The sequence below is a fragment of the Camelina sativa genome, chromosome 12 (assembly GCF_000633955.1).
Source record: "Camelina sativa cultivar DH55 chromosome 12, Cs, whole genome shotgun sequence".
Classification (NCBI taxonomy): Eukaryota; Viridiplantae; Streptophyta; class Magnoliopsida; order Brassicales; family Brassicaceae; genus Camelina; species Camelina sativa.
Genome location: NC_025696.1, coordinates 16,343,050 through 16,361,694, shown reverse-complemented (window position 1 = coordinate 16,361,694; position 18,645 = coordinate 16,343,050). Strand labels below are relative to the sequence as shown.

General features: G+C 37.2%; 2 protein-coding genes across 3 annotated transcripts; one reads left to right on the top strand and one right to left on the bottom strand.

The window, feature by feature from the left end:
• Window positions 8,356–11,202, top strand: LOC104731922 (VAN3-binding protein-like). Of its 2 annotated transcripts, XR_758691.2 has the most exons (8): window positions 8,356–8,967; window positions 9,125–9,518; window positions 9,631–9,843; window positions 9,971–10,020; window positions 10,108–10,165; window positions 10,300–10,602; window positions 10,723–10,776; window positions 11,056–11,202. XR_758691.2 is itself a non-coding variant. In XM_010451431.2 (6 exons), the coding sequence occupies exons 1-6, from the start codon at window positions 8,596–8,598 to the stop codon at window positions 10,542–10,544; spliced, it is 1,332 nt and encodes a 443-aa protein (XP_010449733.1). In that variant the 5' UTR covers window positions 8,357–8,595; the 3' UTR covers window positions 10,545–10,697. The 2 variants fall into 2 exon arrangements, 1 of the variants encoding a protein (XP_010449733.1); XM_010451431.2 differs by lacking the exons at window positions 10,723–10,776; window positions 11,056–11,202 and having other exon boundaries at window positions 8,357–8,967; window positions 10,300–10,697.
• On the bottom strand, window positions 10,364–14,238 carry LOC104731923 (probable pre-mRNA-splicing factor ATP-dependent RNA helicase DEAH8). Its single transcript, XM_010451432.2, has 2 exons — window positions 10,708–14,238; window positions 10,364–10,518 (listed from the first exon to the last, which is right to left on the bottom strand). Exon 1 carries the CDS (start codon window positions 13,886–13,888, stop codon window positions 11,033–11,035), a length of 2,856 nt encoding a protein of 951 aa, XP_010449734.1. The 5' UTR covers window positions 13,889–14,238; the 3' UTR covers window positions 10,364–10,518; window positions 10,708–11,032.

Below are 18,645 nucleotides of genomic sequence, written 5' to 3'. Positions count from 1 at the left end.
CTTTTTTTTTTTTTTTTTTTAAACATATATACTTATTATACAATTTATACTATAATAATTTTTATTTTTGTATCTTAAGAACCAATACTAAATTAAAACATAACGTTCCTTAGAAATCATTAAAGTTCAAAATATATCTGATTTTTAAAAATAGTAATTAAGCAAAAACATATACTGTATTATACTTATAAGTTATAACCCAACATATTCTGACTAATTATAAACATTTTCAACACGAATATTTTGAATTAAACATCTCCAGGTTAATTACTTACTACCGTACGTATCCGTACAATATTTCCGAAATTTATCAAATAGATTCTGATTAATAGATCCCGCTGTAGTAAACTTAGCAATGCAAAAAACAAAAACAACATCTCTGGTTTATTTAGATATACAGTAACTAAACTCGTTAAAAGTTGATATTAAAAAATAGGGTTGACTTTTCTTTGACTTTGGAATAAGTAGAGTTGACTTTTTTTCGTTAAAAGTTGATATTAAAAAATGGAACATTGGAACAAATAGGGTTGACTTTTCTTTAACTTTTCTCTCTCTCAAAAACGCGAACCCTTTCCTTCTCCCTTCACCGTCGCCGATCTCGGCGTCAGTCCCCACCGTTTTTAATGGGCAAATCCAAGACCAGAAAAAAGTCTCCGGGCAGTATCCCCACTGGATCTGCTCCTTCTTCTCCTGCTCGTCTGTCTGGCTCGCCTTCGACTTCCGGCGCCTCCGATGGGACTTCTTCCCCTCCACCAGCGCACATAGATTTGCCTGTATCTCATGTGAGATCAGCCAATAACGCATCTGCTCCTGATTCCTGTAATCCAGACGCCCTGGCGATTGTGGATGCGGCAATTGGAAACCCTAGATCTACTGAAATTGCGGTGGAAGCTACGGTTGAGGCTACGGTAACTGAAGTTGTCGGTGTGATTGAGGTTCCTAAAGACTGTGGTAATCCCCTGGAGTTGGCTCCTCGGGCACCTCTGTCGATAGCGACTACAACCCCTAAACCATCTGCGGAGCAGACATGGAAGAATTTAGTAAAAGGTAGTTCGATTCAGTTAGAGAAAAAGGGCACCCCCTTCATCCTGGATTTCGGAGAGGCGTGTGTCACCATCCCAAACTCGGTCATAGAAAAAAACAAAAAAGCTTGGGAAAGTTTTATTCTGGGACAGTTCTATGAAGAACCGCCGCATCGTGGAGCAGTTCACGCCATAGTCAATGGGATTTGGAGCAAGCAGCGTAGAGACATCACCGTATCCAAGATGGAAGGTCATTCCTTTCTCTTTAAAGTCCCTTGCCCAAATGCTAGACGTAGAATTCTGAGTCAGAGCTTGTGGCAAGTCGATGGACAAACCATGTTTGTAGCCAAGTGGTCTCCTGACGTCACCCCGAAGAAACCAAAGCTAGCTCTAGTTCCAGTTTGGCTTGACTTTCATGGGGTTCCCCTTGAATTCTTTAACAGGGAAGGGCTAGAGCATATCGCCGGTTTAGTTGGACACCCGGTATGTCTCCACCCGCAGACTGAAAAACTTACTAATATCGAAGTTGCGAAGGTTTACACGGTCATAGATCCTCGCAAACCTCTTCCTGAAGCTGTCAATGCTAGGTTCGAGACAGGGCAGATCAAAAGAATTAGAGTGTCTAGTCCATGGCTGCCCTCGCTGTGTAGCTACTGTAAAAAGGTAGGACACACGGTTTCCCGATGCACAAGGCTCCACCAACTTGCACCCTTTGTGGATCGGTAAAGCATGACACTTATAGCTGTCCACGAGCTAAAAAAGATAAGAAGAATGGAAAGGAGCCAATTCAGAGTCAATTACCAATCATTGGCATGACATCTACTTCCATACCACCCGCGGTGCCACAAAGAACTCAAGAGTTTCTGCAGTCGTCAAAAGAGGTCTGGCAACCTGTAAGAGCGGGAAAACAGTCTACACGCGGTCCAAAGGCAGATGAGATGGCAAGCAAAGCCAGGATCCCTCCTCAGGGCTCACAGTGTAGCACGTCATCTCAAACTAATGTCTTAGCCTCTGCTCTGAAGCAGGACGAGGGAAAGCTATTTGTAGATCTGACAGAGAATGTTTTCTCTCCACTCTCCCAAAAAGACAAAGCGGTGGATCCTTGTATTGCAGAATCAGATCAAGATAGCATTTCAGGGGATGATGATAACCCGGAGGTTGACTCTGATAGATTTTTGAGAGTGATCTCGAAGAGACTGTTAAAGAAGAAAGATGCAAGGGCTAGAGGCCCTTTAAGCCTCTAAACTCATATCCTATCCATGGATATTTTTTGTCGTAATGTAAGAGGTTTTAACGACCCTGTAAAGCGGAGGTGTTTTCGGAAGTGGCTTAAGGTTCACAAACCTTTTTTTGGTGGAATCATAGAGACCCGTGTTAGTCCTGAAAAGGCTCAGCAAATTTTGTCTCGGGTGGTTCCAGGTTGGTATTCAGTTACTAATTATGAATTTTCGGATTTAGGTAAAATATAGGTAGTTTGGCATCCAGACGTAAAGGTATCAGTGATCTCTAAGTCTCTACAGATGATCTCCTGCTTAGTCTCGTTGCCGTTTGTCTCTACTGAAATAGTCGTATCAGTGGTCTATGCCCTATGCCTCCTCCGTCTGTAGTGAGGAACGTAACTTGCTTTGGAATGAGTTGCAACGTCATGCTACATTGCCAGAGGTCTTAAATAAGCCTTGGACAGTCCTTGGCGATTTTAACCAGATTCTTTTCCCCCATGAACACTCCATGCCAAGTTCAGTCACATCTACGAGGGGAATGAGAGAGCTCAACCAGTGTCTTATCAACGCCCATCTCGCAGACCTTCCTTACCAAGGGAACATTCTCACTTGGACAAACAAACATGAAGTTGATCCGATAGCTAAAAAGTCGGACAGGATTCTGGTTAATGATGAATGGTTGCTTGCTTTCCCCACCTCTCTTAGAATCTTTGGTGAACCGGGTTTCTCAGACCACAGTCCCTGCTGCCTCTTTTTGGAGACCGTCAAGGACAAGATTCGCAAACCTTTCAAGTTCCTATCTTTGCTGAATAAAAACCCGGAGTTTGCTTCACTGATCAAGCTCTGGTGGAACGCCCTGACATTCGACTGTTCTAAGATGTTAAAGGGGTGATCAGAACTTTTAGCAAGGACAACTATTCCGAGTTGGAGAAGCGAGTCTCTGAAGCATATGAGAATCTTCTATGTTGCCAGCAAGCTCTGCTGAATAATCCCTCCATTGTTGTGGCTCAGGTGGAAAAGGAAGCCCATGCCAAATGGTGCACTTTGGCTTTAGCTGAGGAGTCCTATCTGAAGCAAAAATCGAGAATCTGTTGGTTAGAGGAAGGAGATAAGAATTCTAAGTTCTTTCACAGGGTAGTCCAATCTCATCAAGCTCGCAATAAAATCCTTTTCCTTATGGATGAGAATAATCAGATCGTGGACACCAAGCAAGGCATACAACAGCTCGCAGTCGACTTCTTTCAAAACCTTCTCGGAACCACATGACATCACAATACTCCTGCGGTGAATGACATTGCCTCCATAGTTCCACAAAGATGTTCACCAGCCGCCATTCAGGTTCTGTCTTCCCCTGTCACTGCTGAAGAGATTAAATGTGCTTTCTTCTCTCTGCCAAAAAATAAAGCACCGGGCCCTGATGGCTATAGTGCGGAGTTTTTTACAGCACACTGGGAAACTGTAGGTTCAGATTTGATAGACGCAGTCCAGGAGTTCTTTACTTCAGGTCAGATTTTAAAACAATGGAATTCTACCCTTCTGACTTTGGTCCCCAAGCACCCAGGCGCCTCGCGTATGTCAGATTTTCGCCCCATTGCTTGTTGCAACTCCACCTACAAAGTAATTTCCAGGCTGCTAGCAAACCGTCTTAAGACTGTCCTACCAGATCTAATCGCCAATACTCAATCAGCATTTATCCCAGGTAGACTATTAGTTGAGAATGTCCTGCTTGCAACTGAGCTCATTCAAGGGTACAATCACAAAAACATCTCTGCAAGACGCATGTTAAAGGTGGACTTAAAGAAGGCCTTTGATTCAGTCCAGTGGGGTTTCATGATAAACACTCTTAAGGCTCTGAACTTCTCCTCTCACTTTGTTACCATGATCAATGAATGCATTACGACACCGTCATTCTCAGTTTCTGTAAATGGCGAGTCTTGTGGCTACTTCAAGGGTGCTAAGGGCCTCAGGCAAGGAGACTCAATATCTCCTTACCTCTTTACCATTGCTATGGAGGTTTTCACTCAAATGCTGAACAGAGGGTACAATGAAAAACGTATAGGGCATCATCCAATGGCCACCACCCCTCAGGTAACCCACTTAGCCTTTGCAGACGATATCATGATTTTCTGTGATGGCGGTAAAGAATCTCTGGATAACATCGTGAATGTGCTTGACGCCTTCTCAAGACTGTATGTCCTCTCAATGAACAAGGATAAGACGGACCTATTCCTTGCAGGAGTGAACCAGAGTGAAACTTCCCGGATTGCTTCCCTTGGTTTCAAGCTTGGTTCATTGCCTATCCGCTATCTTGGTCTCCCTCTAATGCATAGAAAGCTCAGGATAACTGATTATCGACCTCTCTTGGACAAGATCACGGCTAAGTTTACTTCATGGTCTGCTCGTGCCCTCTCTCTTGCTGGTAGAAAGGAACTGATAACTTCAGTAATTTATGGCACAATTAATTTCTGGGCCTCAGCGTTTATTCTACCAAAGGGCTGTCTCAAGACGATTGAGAGTCTCTGTACTAGATTTCTTTGGAATGGGGATATATCTAAGTGGCCAAATGCAAAGGTTGCCTGGAGAGATCTATGCTTGCCTCGAGAAGAAGGGGGGCTAGGATTTCGTTGCTTGGCTCAATGGAATAAGACTCTCTGCCTGAAGTTGATTTGGAGATTGTTTTCTGCTACGGATTCCCTCTGGGCGGATTGGCTCAGGAACAACAAAATAAAAGATGGTAATTTCTGGTATGTTGATGACACTAAGCACAACTCTTGGACATGGAAAACCCTGCTCCACCTGAGACCGCTAGCGACGAGATTCTTGCAATGCAATGTGGGAAATGGAGCTCAAGCAAGCTTCTGGTTTGATTGGTGGTCACCGTTTGGACCATTGATAAAATTCCTGGGACCTACAGGGCCATCTCAAACTGGTATTCCCCTGTTTGCAACCGTTGCTCAAGCTTGCTCACCCGCGGGATGGAATATCAGGGCTGCGAGATCACCACAAGCAGAGCTGCTTCAGATTCATCTCACCACACTTACCGTTCCTACAGAGAGAGCTGACCTCGATTTGTATGTTTGGAGGATTGACGATGTTGAACTAGATAATTATAATACCCAAAAAACTTGGGATTCCATCAGACACCGACAGGAGCCAGTGGAGTGGACAAAGCATGTATGGTACAAAGGAGCTATTCCACGACATGCAATTCTTCTTTGGCTCTCTCACCTCAACAGACTCCCAACTAGAGACAGGCTAGCTCACTGGGGAATGAACATCGAGACAACTTGCTGCATCTGCGGTACCCATCCCGAAACACGAGACCACCTCTTTCTTCATTGCGAGTTCTCTGAAGAAATCTGGGTGCAGATCACTCACAGGCTTGGCTACCGCCCAATCGTGTTTCACACCTGGCAAGCGTTTACATCTTGGATGGATATCACAGATTCAACCTCGCCTCAAACGCTAAAGAGACTGGTTTCCCAAGCAGTTGTGTATGCAATCTGGTATGAACGAAACAACAGATTCCATAACAATATTGCAACGCCACCGCATATTACATTTAAAGCTCTGGACAGACAAATTCGAGATGCCATCCTTGCAAAGAGCCACCGTCGCAACTTCAAAAGGCTAATGCAAGCTTGGCTCAAGCACCTTTAACTGGACCCATCTTTTTCTATGATTCTAGATTCCTCTTGTTTTTATTTTTTTGGGCAAGAGCAATCTTCAGGGTTTAAAGCCATTGCAACATTTACAATATATTTTCTCTATTGAAAATTCACATATTTTTTTTAAAAAAAGTTGATATACTCAAGCAATAATCATATATGTTATAGACATTACGGTAAATTTCAGAGAATATTTCTCAATTAGTTTTCAAGCATGAGAATGAGATCAGTCGTCTTTACCGTGAATCTTCCAGCCGTTTTCTTATATATAGTAGAATTTTGAGCTTGTTGATTATTCAAGGATGAACTTAATTATGCAAAAAAATCCTTTCGTCAGAGCTTCGTCAACTCCAAAATCATTCGTATTCTAATCCTAAAAAGCTGAAATTATAATTTGGTTTTGGTATGTAGAGTGTGGTGGGACTTTGCAAGTTATAAACTTTCAATCAATAAGGTTTCGCCCGCACCGCCATAATGTGAAAGTGAAAATGACATTGCACCAAACTAAACAATTAATTCCCCCTAACTCATGCAAGATTTTCATCCTCTAATAACACCTTTTTTTTTTTTTGTCTTTTCCCCCTTCTTTGGTACGGCCGGTTACTTTCGTCAAAGACAATAAAACCCAACGAAACTAAAATTTTCTTTTCTTTACAAAACAATTTAAAATGATGAGTATATGCAATGGATAGCATATTAATCAAACTTATTTAAGAAACTACCACACCTTACACTGTACATGTCGCATGGGTCTTAGTTAATTACACTGCTGGCCTTCCTTAAGTGACCTCCTTCTAGAAACATATATTATAGATGTGGTAATAATAATATTTAATAGAGGGTAGATGTGTAATCTTTATTGTACAGACAGTGGTAGTTACTTATGTTTTTTGAAGTTCTGGTATTTTCTGCATTTCATCCCCAAATTGTGCTATTCACTAATATTGCCCTAAAATGATTATATGAAAAGTTACTTTAGTAATTGATCATGCCAAAACGTTGGGACTGTATGTATCTTTTCATGCGTAATTTTGATTCTACGAGTAAAAACTATCTCAAACTTTTGTAAGAACAAATACCGTTTTCACAAACTATATTATTGTAACGTTAATTAATCACTTCGCTTATTGACTATTTAAATAAGTTGACGAAGAAAATAGAAACTGTGATAGGACCAGACAACAGTATCTCATAGCATTATTGAAGTTTGGTTAGCTTTCATTAAATAAAAAGAATATCTATGCAGGTTATTATCTTCCAATCCCGAAGTGACAATGACTTAACTCGTTTGGAATTTGCTTAACAAAAACAAAAACAAAAACATAAAACTCGTTTGGAATTGGACTAGCTAAAGATGAAATATATAGAAAGTTACTATATGAAGTAATAACTATTGCCAAAATTAAATAATTAACTTTAAGAAATTAAACATGACCACAAATAAAAAATGGTACGTAACGTATAAGAAAACGGATATGCACCAATTGATTTGATAGTAGATTAGTAGTCTCCTTTCGATCGACAGCTATGTTCTAATACAAGTCAAAAACAAATACTATACGGATGTGAACCATTCCCAAAAATAAACGTAATTTGATGAGAGATATGAAGTATGAACAACAAGTTTTCCAGAAAACACTCGTTTTCTGAATTATATGAAGCCATAATCATTAAGGAGCAACCAACAAAATCATGACCACAATACCAAAGTCTTTAAAGTTACTGTTCTGCTGAATTAACTAAAGTAAAACAATGGATGTGGGTTTAGGGTGGTTACAATCGATGATGATTAATGAGTTATCGTACGAATTGATTCTGTCAACTGTATATGAAAGTTTTCAACCTAGAAGTTAATGTAAGTTTGAAAGATTGGTGATATGATTATTCTAACGTAACTTTTCATCATAAGTACTCTTTTGATAAGATGATTTATTATGTCCATAAAGTTAATCTACGTCAACTACATTATTGTCACTATTTGATATCAATCAATTCGTTGTATACAATAGTATCCAATATATGCTTCCATGTGCAAGTCTTATCGATGTGATTGAATTCAATTTATGATATAATCTTTTTGTAACCCTCGTTTTATATGTGATTCCCTAAAACGGGCTTCTTCGCAAATCAATACATTTCATAATTAGTGATTTGGTATATATATATAAGTTCGAAGCTAATAAATAATTTAGAATTTTCTTTTGTTTCTTATAACCAACTCATAGTGATTGGTGAAACCGTGAAAGGCTCACAAATCACAATGTAAAGGGACCAGAAAAATTCTAGTCATTCTAGTGTTGGTTTCAATAACAATAGGCCACTCTAAATAGTTTTTAATGAGAAAATACGTACTTAAGTTATGTCACACCCTCAAGATTAATTTGAAATATGGCCCGCGATCTTTTGTAATTACTAATGAAAAAAATAGTCCATCAAAATGATATAGGGACAAGAACCACGTGTTGCATTAAAACGTGCCTTGTCAAAGATGTTCTCATTGACTCTTTTTAGTCTTAGCCATCTCTTTCTTCTATATATAAAAATCACAACCATGGTGTGTGTGATATATATATATATTTTATAAGATATCCTGCACATACACATATAGTAAAAGAGATTTTATACAGTAAGCTCAAGTGATCGAATATTTGATTCTTGTCACAAAACATAGATCTGATCTTTTTAATGGAGCATGACCGTACGTTAAACTTCATAGCATACGGACTACAAGAAGTAGCTGAGGAAGAAGAAATCGAAGAGTTAGAAGGCGATGACGACGAGAGCATGACGTTGTCGTCGGTGCCGGAAAACGAGACGTCGGAGTGTTCTTCTTCTCCGGTGATGACGTATCCTCCGATCCCTCATCAGCCTAAAACTCCGAGAGAGCCTATGGAGTTTCTATGCAGATCATGGAGTATGTCTACGTCAGAGATTTCTCTAGCTTTATCCTCTCAGAAATCTAATAAACATATCAAACAAAACCCTAATATTTCTAAGTTGGAAGCCGCCTTCCCTTCACCGGCTCCGGCACCACCACCACCGCCTCCGCCGCTACAAGTAAGCCGTCTCTTACTTTTCCATCTTCTGTATATGGTTGATATGATTAATGTTACGATCATGTAATAAGGTGTTTAAATTTATGGGCCAATAATAAGTTAATCGACCCAATATATTTTAAAAAGCCCATAATATTTTAAATTGTTTTCTTCGACAGACGGGAAAGGTAGCGAGTGTGGTTAACGCGCGGAAGACGGGAACGATCGGTAAATGGTTCCACCACCGAGAAATTCCCGGCGGGAAAGGCTCCGCCGTAAGGAAGAGGGATAAAGCTCGCGTGGAGAATGCGCATATTCATTCCGCCGTGACGATTGCGTCTCTGGCGACGGCCATCGCCGCCGTGACCGCTTCGTGCAACCATGACGGTTTCACTGAATCAAAGACGATGAGTTCAGCGCTGGCCTCGGCTTCGGAGCTGTTGGCTTCTCACTGCCTCGAACTGGCGGAGCTCTCTGGTGCCGCTCACGATCGCGTCGTCTCTGCAGTCCGATCCGCCGTAGATGTTCGTGGACCTGGCGATTTGTTGACTCTAACCGCTGCAGCTGCAACTGGTAAAATTCATCCTTGACCTTGATCAGATCTTTCTCTGAATGCTACAGTTGACAATAGATTTGATTTGGTTTCATGATAAGATTTATGTTTATGGCATTTTTGATATTGTAGCATTGAGAGGAGAAGCAGCTTTGAGGGCTAGGCTACCAAAGGAAGCTAAGAACAATGCAGCTATAAGCCCTTGCGAAAGAGCTTTATCAGAAACTCATGATTGTTCTTCTGAGCTCGATTGCGCTAGTACGACTGATGAACAGATAATTGCACAGGAGAGTGAAGAATCAAAACTAGAATGTGATGGAGAGCTAATGCAGTGCACACGAAACGGTAATATTTTTCAGCTAGAGAGCTTCTTCTTTGCTAATTCCTGTGAATGATGTTATTCTTTAAGAAAGTGTATATTCGACCTTTGTAATGTGAACAACAAAGAGCTGACACTTATGGTCCTTTTCAGGAGCTCTGCGGTGGAAGCATATAAAAGTGTACATCAACAAGAGATCTCAGGTTAAAATGCGAAAACTCAATCAAAGCAAACGAAGTTTTATGGTTGTCAAATTCTAGAGTTGACATTTCACTCGTTTTCTCTTGCAGGTTGTTGTGGAAATCAAAAGCAAACACGTTCGAGGAGCGTTCTCCATGAAAAGCAAAGGTGGTTAGCTAAACTATTATCACCTTCAGATATCTCTTCTTTCTTTCAATGGTCGTGGTGTTCATTTGTATAAGGCGAGTAGTCTTGGGACTTTGTCCAATGCTTTAGCTAATCCAATGGTTACATCACTACAGGTATTGTAAATGATGTATGCGAGATAGTCTCGAGCCTGCAAAATGGAAAAGAAACAGAAAACGCAGAAGAAGAAGAGCTCTATTTCGGAATCAGTACTGGGAAAGGTCTAACAAAGTTCAAGTGCAAGAGCAAGGCTGATAAGCAGACATGGGTGGATAGCATCCGGAATCTTCTCCATCGAGTCACTGCTGTTGAGGTTACCAACACATCTCTTGAAACTACAAGCATTGCCAATAGCACATAAGTCATTCTTGTTTTAAAGCGTTGGGGTTTTTTTCATTACAAGCCAATGATATGTATCTGTAAGTATGTGTAATGTTTTTTTCATCTTCAGCTGCTTTTCAGTTGTAAACATTTTTTTTCTGGAAATAATGGAAAAGATTATAATAAGGCCTAATGAATCTCACCAGAAGAATGTCCAGGTGTTTCCCCACGGCACCCGTGAAAATCCTGACATCTTCCCCGTGAAAATCCCGGTGAGTTTCTCTGTCACTATTGAATTCTTGATTTTCCCCTTTCTTATCAGTTGTCTATAGTCGCCAGTAAATACTCGAAATAACTCAGAATCATGCGTTTATAAGAAGGAAAGGAACAGTAATTAGTAATGATAGAAAAACTGATGTTGACTAAACATATAAGTATCTTTCACAGATAATGGATGAAACAGTACTCTAGTATCACAATTGTTTTAACTTCCTTCAGAAATAGTAAAGAGAAATGACTTAAGTTTTGTTACCTCTTTGTTTTCTTGTTAGCATCAACCTTCTTCGATGTCTGGGTTTTCTTGTTAGTATCAACCTTCTTCGATGTCCGGGTTTTCTTGTTAGTATCAACCTTCGACGTCGAGGCTCTTTCGCTGCTTCTCTGTGATTTCTTTGGCCGACTGTCTTCAATGTCTTTAAGCTTGTAGTAATGAGGAGCTATTTCAATTAGCCACTCGGGTTTCATCTCGGTTGCATGCCTCATATATTCCTTGGTAGTAAGTACTAGTTCATGATACACCAACCACTTACTAGGTGATGCCCCAAATAAGCCTGAGTTAGGATGTACATAAACTGTCTGAGGTTCTTTCACTCTTCTGTACGATCCATTCTTTTGTAACTTTGCAGAATGTGGGAAGAATCCGGCCAAGATGGCTTTCTTTATTGCATCAAAATCATTCGGGTTGGAAGTAAGTTCTATTCCAATCTTGTTTAGAAGTCCAAGTAGCTGGTCACGTATATCTCTAGCTCTTTTCATACTCTTGCTCTGAATGAAGTTCTCGTAGCACCATTGAGTCGAGTAGTTTGTTTCCTTCCAGGAATTGTAAACCCTTAACAAAGCAATGTGGTCGCCAACATTCTCTGTATCTACATAGAAGTTCATCCGAGCATTGTCGGCGAGAAGTTGCTGGTTCTTTGGTCGATAAAAGACTGAGTTCCCTACAGACAACATGGCGGCTATCGTGATTATCTCTTTCGAGCACTTGTACTTTTCCGAACCAACAATCATCTTTGATAGCATCGGATCAACTGGAAACTCAACCATTCTTTCTCCTACCTTAGTAATCTCACCCTTTCCATCCAAAGCACCCAGAGCATAGAGCAACTCGAAAGCCTTCAAAAGAGCGGTCTCTGGTGGAGGATCCATGAAATCAAAATTTAACACATCATGAATACCAAGACTCTTCAAAGTAAGCACAACACTTGCAAGGTTAGCCCTTTGGATTTCTGGTATTGTGGTGGGCTCCAAATTCTTGACGTCGTACAGCCGGAAACATTTCCCAGGACCAGTTCTTCCGGACCGACCAGCTCGTTGCTCTGCAGAGGCCTTGGAAATAGGACTTACAAGAAGTGACTCCATTCCAGTTCTCGGGTTGTATGAGTTGATCTTACAATATCCCGGATCAATCACGTACCTAATCCCTTCAATGGTTAACGATGTTTCAGCAATATTCGTTGCCAGGACAACTTTCCGAGACCCTTTAGGAGCTGGTTCAAACACTTTTGCCTGCAGTTCGGTCGGGAGATTTGAGTAGATAGGACAGATAATGATCTCAGAGCTCTTTGTACCCAAATCCATCATCCTTCCCTTCAAATTTGTTTCTGCTCTTTCAATCTCTTCTTGACCGGTGAGGAAAACCAAAACGTCTCCAGTCGGCTCAGTCTGATGGATCTGAAACACAGTACGTATTACTGTCTCCAAGTAGTCAGCGTCAGGCCATCTTCTGTATAGCTTCTCAACTGGATATCTTCTTCCTGGGATTAGGTAAATCCGAGCCGAATCAAAGTATTCAGAGAACTTTTTAGCTTCAAGCGTTGCACTTGAGATGATTAACCTCAGGTCAGGCCTAACCTTTGCTACATCCTTGACTAACGCAAACAAAATATCAGTGGAAAGCGTTCTTTCGTGCGCCTCATCAATTATGATGACACTATAGCTATCAAGTTTCGGTTCTGTGAGCAGCTCTCGCAACAGCATCCCATCAGTCATGTACTTGATAACTGTTTTATCTGAAGTACAGTCTTCGAATCTAATGGAATACCCAACCTCATGTCCTAGTTTCACACCAACCTCTTGAGCCACTCGGGAAGCAACGCTCATAGCAGCAACTCTCCTAGGCTGAGTACAACCGATCTTTCCACGCTTTGTGTAACCAGCTTCTTGAAGATACTGCGGTATCTGCGTAGTCTTGCCCGATCCTGTTTCACCAACAATCACAAGAACCTGGTTTTTTGCAATGAGTTTCAGCAGTTCATCACGGTACCCATGAATCGGAAGAAACTCCCTCTCTTCCCTAGCCTTCTCCGCAACAGTCTTCGAGCTACAACCTCGGTGTTTCGCAGTTTCCGCCTCACAAGATTCCTCAACCAAACCTGTTAAATCATCAAACACAAACTCATACCCATCAACAACTTTCTGCTTATCCTTTGCACCAAAGCTCACTCTCGCCTTCTGAGCCTGATGATCCTCCCAAGCTTCTTGCTCCGTAACACCTCTCCCGCTCTTCCTCTCACTATAACGCTGCTCCGCTACAGCAAATCTCTTCTTCTGATCAATACACCCTTCACGATCATAAGCATCTGGAATCCTATACCCTTCAACATCGTCATCATACTCTGTTTTCTTCAACAACTCATACAAGTCTCTCTTAAACCTAAAGTCAATTACTTCTCTCTCAGTAAGCTTCAGACCATGAAACAACATGATCTCGTCTTCGATCTCAGCCCTTAACGCCTCCACCATCTTCTTCTCTCGATCCTTGAGATACCCTCGTCTCGAGGCATTCCTCAAGATCTCAATCTCATAGCTACTCAAAACCTTGTCCCCAAAACTCAGTTTCGCTTTCTTCTCCTCGCCTTTAGGATCATCATCATCTTCTTGTTCAGATTTTCTTCTCTTCCTTGTAGAGATTTTTTTGGGTATATTGAATTTTATAGAAACAGGAAGGCGAGAGATCTTCTCCACCGACATAAACCCTTCTTCTTCTTCTTCCCTATGTTTATTCAGATTCTCATCTGATGATGATGACGTTCGTACCTGATCTTCCGAATTCATATCTTCCGCGGATTCATGGGTCTTCTTCTCCAGATCATTGCTGCTCTCCATCGAATTACACGAGAATAGATTCAACGAGACTGGGATTGTAACGTAACGAGAGATCTGTGATTTCGATTGATCGAGAACCACACCCTAATTCTCAGAGTTGGCTCTGATGATATATCTATAGTTCTGGCCAAAAGAGGAAACAAGGGGTATTATATATAGCTGTCGAATGGCCAGAGTCTCAATTTGGTTTGGGAATTCTTACATTTTTATTTTTATTTTTATTTATTTTGTCACTAGTTTTAAATGAAAAAGGTCAACTAAACGTGATGACCAAGAATAAAATTGAATAGTAAGAGACCACCTCCTCAATTTGCAAACTTTATTGCTTTTTAAAACGTGAATATTTATAAATTTTAAAAGAAATCTGATTACTTAATGATCAGACATTTGTAAGAATCTCCTAATATAATATCACGTGTTTATCCCCTATATCTTAATAGAGAAACACTCTCACACAAAAAGCTGATGTTTCGCATTCACATAGCTTCTGTATCTTTTTAAATAAATATCTTTATATTTCATTACTATTTTATATAAATGATAATATTTTTCAATTATTTTTTTATTTAATCAACAATTAAAATTCAGAAATGTATTCATATAACATATTTAATAATTAGAAGTAAATTCTATTTCACAAACAATAAAAAAATTATTCATTATTTACCACTTTTATATATTTTTTTTATTGTATTATTTAAACTTAGGATTAGTTTAAACTAAATTGATTAGTCTAAAATTTTTTGTGTTATCTATTTCATAGCATAGTGATATTGATAATAATGTGAAACACGAATTTGATTTTTAGAACCACAAAAAAAAAACATCAAAACTCTCTACACCATCTTAAAATTCTTTTGCAAGTTTAAATATTTCACAGGTGAAACATATATTACAGAAAATAAATGCAAAGTTGAATAAATGAAAAAAAAATATTTACATATTTTGTTTTACACAAACGTATCATAAATCTCAAATAATAATTTTACTCAGAGTATTTTCTTTAAATTTATTTATCCCGCACGTAGTACAGGTTGGTACCTAGTTACAGTATTGTTTATAGAGAATTCAGCCAAGAAAAACTAAACTTTACAGAATTTGCCAAAAAAAACATGAATTTTTTATCTAGCCAAATAAACACTCAATTTTTGTTGACTTTCAAATATAATGACAAACTTTTTATTGACTTGCCAAATCAACACGCCGTTTATTAAGTTAACAGAAAACTTAAACGTCATTAACAATATGTTTACTGTTGGAGTTAAAATTAAATCATACGACGTTGGTTTGAAATTCTGAGTTTTTAAAAAAATTCTGCATCACCATGGCTCAGAATGCATAAGAGAGCTTTTTACCACTGAACTAGTGGCAACTTTCAAACATTAATGCAATGTACTTGGATTTTATTATGAGTACACAGAATTAAAAAAAAAAGAAAAAAATCAGACAACTTTACCAAAATCAGATTTTGTCGATGTCGAGAGAGAAGAAGACCTCGGCGTAGAGCAAGCAGTTTTTTTTTCTTTTCAACTTTAATTCATTTTGTTAGTTAATTTTTTCAGATTTTAGAACTAAGTTGCAGGTTTGATTTGAACAATTCTAAGTTTTAGTTTTGTAAGTGAATATAAATTGCAGATTTTTATATTTAGTTGGTTAGTTTGCAGATTTTTGTTAGTTAATTTCCAGTTTTGGTCTGTGTAATCTGTGAATTGAAGGTTGAAAAGAAAAAAAAAAAAAGAATCGTTCTGCTTGCTCTTCGCCGAGGTCTTTTTTCTCTCAATGTGGACAAAGTCTGATTTTTTTTTGTTTTTTTAAATTCCGTGCATTGCATTAATTTTTGAAAGTTGCCACTAGTTCAGTGGTAAAATACTCCCTTACGCACTCTGAGAACCCGAGTTCGAGCTTAGGTGATGCAGATTTTTTTTTTTAACTAAGAATTTCAAAATGTCGTATGATTTAACCCCAGCAGTAAACGACGTTATTAATAACGTTTAAGTTTTCCGTTAACTTAATAAACGGCGTGTTGATTTGGTAAGTCAATGAAAATGTTGTTATTATATTTGAAAGTCAACAAAAGTTGAATGTTTATTTGGCTAGATAAAAAATTTATGTTTTTTTTGACAAATTCTGTAAAGTTTGGGTTTTTTTTGGCTGAATTCTCATTGTTTATATGATAAATTAGTCTGTTTTTCCATCAATAATTTCTTTTTCACATCAATCTATGTGATAAATTATTTTAAAAATTTATATAATTCTTTAATTACTTATTTGAAAATTTTCATGTTTGTAATTAAACCTGAACTTTTTTTTTTGGAATAATTTCTTTTCACCATCCTAGTAAAATCTTATCTATATATACATTTTTGAAGTACATTTTATGTTATACCCTTTTATTTGTACTTATTTAAAAACTTAATCTTTAAAAAAATTCTAAAAATAACATTACTTCAGATTTTGTTTCCTTAATATTTTATATTTTATTCCAACTAAAAAAATTACAGCAAAACCAATATGGAAATAATAACTATGATATTACTTCAGACTAGGTGCTTCCCCACGCAACGCGTGGGTTGTGGTGTAGTTGGCACTTTCTTATTTTTTTTTTTGGTTTTTTTTTGTTTTCTCTTTTGTATTATTTCGTTTTAATTAGGCATATACGGGCTTTGCCGTCACTTTTATTAATACACTATATGTTTATATCATTTCGTTCAGATGTGTATAATTGTGGCGTTTACTTTTTATGAATTATGAAGATGTTGTTTCTTGCTTTTGAGGATCCAATCTTATCATTGACTGATATTGTTTCCAATACATTTATTGTATTATAGATTTTCTAATTAACTGCTTATGTAAACCCTTCATACGTTGATGTTGCAATAATAAGTTATTTTTTTAAAATATCTTCCGTGTAAGTGATTATGTTTGTATGCCCATGTTTTGGTCTAATATCAATAAGATCGTTTCTGTTTTTCTTTAGTTGGCTTTGAAACCAATATTGAGTTAAGCAAATAATGGGTCGAATTATGGTGTTAATAAGTAATATAAATTCTTATGTATATATATTGTATATATGTGACTATAAATTTAGCTAACTAAAAAATTATGTAATATTTAAATACAATCTTGAACATATATATATATTTTTTTATTTGTGGGAGGAATGTATGAAATTATTGGATAGAAGTTATTTTTGAGTTAAATGACCTTTAATGTCTTTAAAGTGAGTTAAATATTAATAAATTTTTATATGTGTCTTGACTTTTTTAAAAAGGAATACCAAGTGTTTCCTTCCAAATTTGAAGTGATATAGTATTTTAGTTTTATTTTATGATTTTATGAACTTCAATGTAAAAGTTTTTCAAAGTAATAAGTACACTCACTGATTGAATTATAAAATTTGGAGAAATGTTTATTTCGTTTAATCATCTGCTCTTTTAAATAAATTAAATAAGTATGTTGTTATTCCTACAAATAGGACAACAAATTTTATAGTTAAACCATGGAGTTAAGCAATAGAAATGGAACTTGTGATTGCAAGACAAAATGCTTATATGTTACACATTGATCGTTTAAAAATGAATAGGAACATCTAATTCTCAAATAAAGTTGATTGTTTTGTTAAAACCAACATATGTGAATTTAAATTTAACTATGCAAATTTAAAAAATAAATATGAATAGATTAGAAAGGCAAGAAATATAAAAGAAATATTTTTTTATATAAATAAAATAAAAATTGAAAACAATGTTAAATATATATAATACTTTCTACATTAAAATATAGAATCAAACTCTTACAAGTTACAACACATATGAGATATAACAACATTTGATATTGGTAGGAGAGGAGGAGAGAATGTTTACTATAAGATGGTAATCCAAATTAGATAATGGAGATGAATCTTTAAAAAATAGAACAATGTAATATCTATATATATATAATACTTTCTAAATTAAAATATAGAATCAAACTCTTACAACACATATGAGATATAACAACATTTGATATTGGTGGGAGAGGAAGAGAGAATGATTACTTATAAGATAATAATCCAAATTAGATAAAGGAGATAAATCTTTTAAAATAAGAACAATGTAAAATATATATCATGTAGTCTCTAAAATTAAAATTTAGCATTAACAATTTACAATGATATTTTTTTTTTACAACCCATACAACAAAAATAAGAAATCAAAAAAAAAAAAAAAAAACGAAAAATGATTTGAGGTATTGTAGAAGAGAATGAGAGAATGTGAAAATGAGATAGTAAAAGAATGTCAATATGAGAGAATGATAGATTGAGAGAATGCTTATTTATATGATAAGAAATGCTGGAAGTTACATTTAGAACTATGGAGTTACAATAATAATTTATTGTGGGGGTATTCTCAAAAATGCCCCTTTTTCCATACCCCTTTTTAAAAATACCCCTTCATGTTGACCATTTTTAAAACTACTCCTCTTTATATACAAAATGACCAAATTACCCTTTTTGAGTGACAGCAAGAATGTACAGTCATCAAAATCGAAAATATTTTCCCGCCAAAAAAATTTCCCGCCAAAAACTTTTTTTCCCGCCAAAATCGAAAATTTTTCCGAAAAAATTATTTTTTCCCGCCAAAAAAAAAATTTCCTGCCAAACTCGAAAATTTTTCCCGCCAAAAATATTGAAATTTATACATTTTAAAAACATTGTAAACGCTTTTAAAAAACTTTTAAAAGCGTTTACAAGGTTTTTAAAAGGTTTTTAAACACAT

Excerpts from the sequence above, each read along its gene's own strand:
- LOC104731922 (XM_010451431.2), top strand. The coding sequence starts at position 8,596 with ATGGAGCATGACCGTACGTTAAACTTCATAGCATACGGACTACAAGAA. Across the intron at positions 10,021-10,107 it reads ACATCAACAAGAGATCTCAG|GTTGTTGTGGAAATCAAAAG; the intron begins GTTAAAATGCGA and ends TTTCTCTTGCAG. Across the intron at positions 10,166-10,299 it reads GTTCTCCATGAAAAGCAAAG|GTATTGTAAATGATGTATGC; the intron begins GTGGTTAGCTAA and ends ACATCACTACAG.
- LOC104731923 (XM_010451432.2), bottom strand. The coding sequence starts at position 13,888 with ATGGAGAGCAGCAATGATCTGGAGAAGAAGACCCATGAATCCGCGGAA.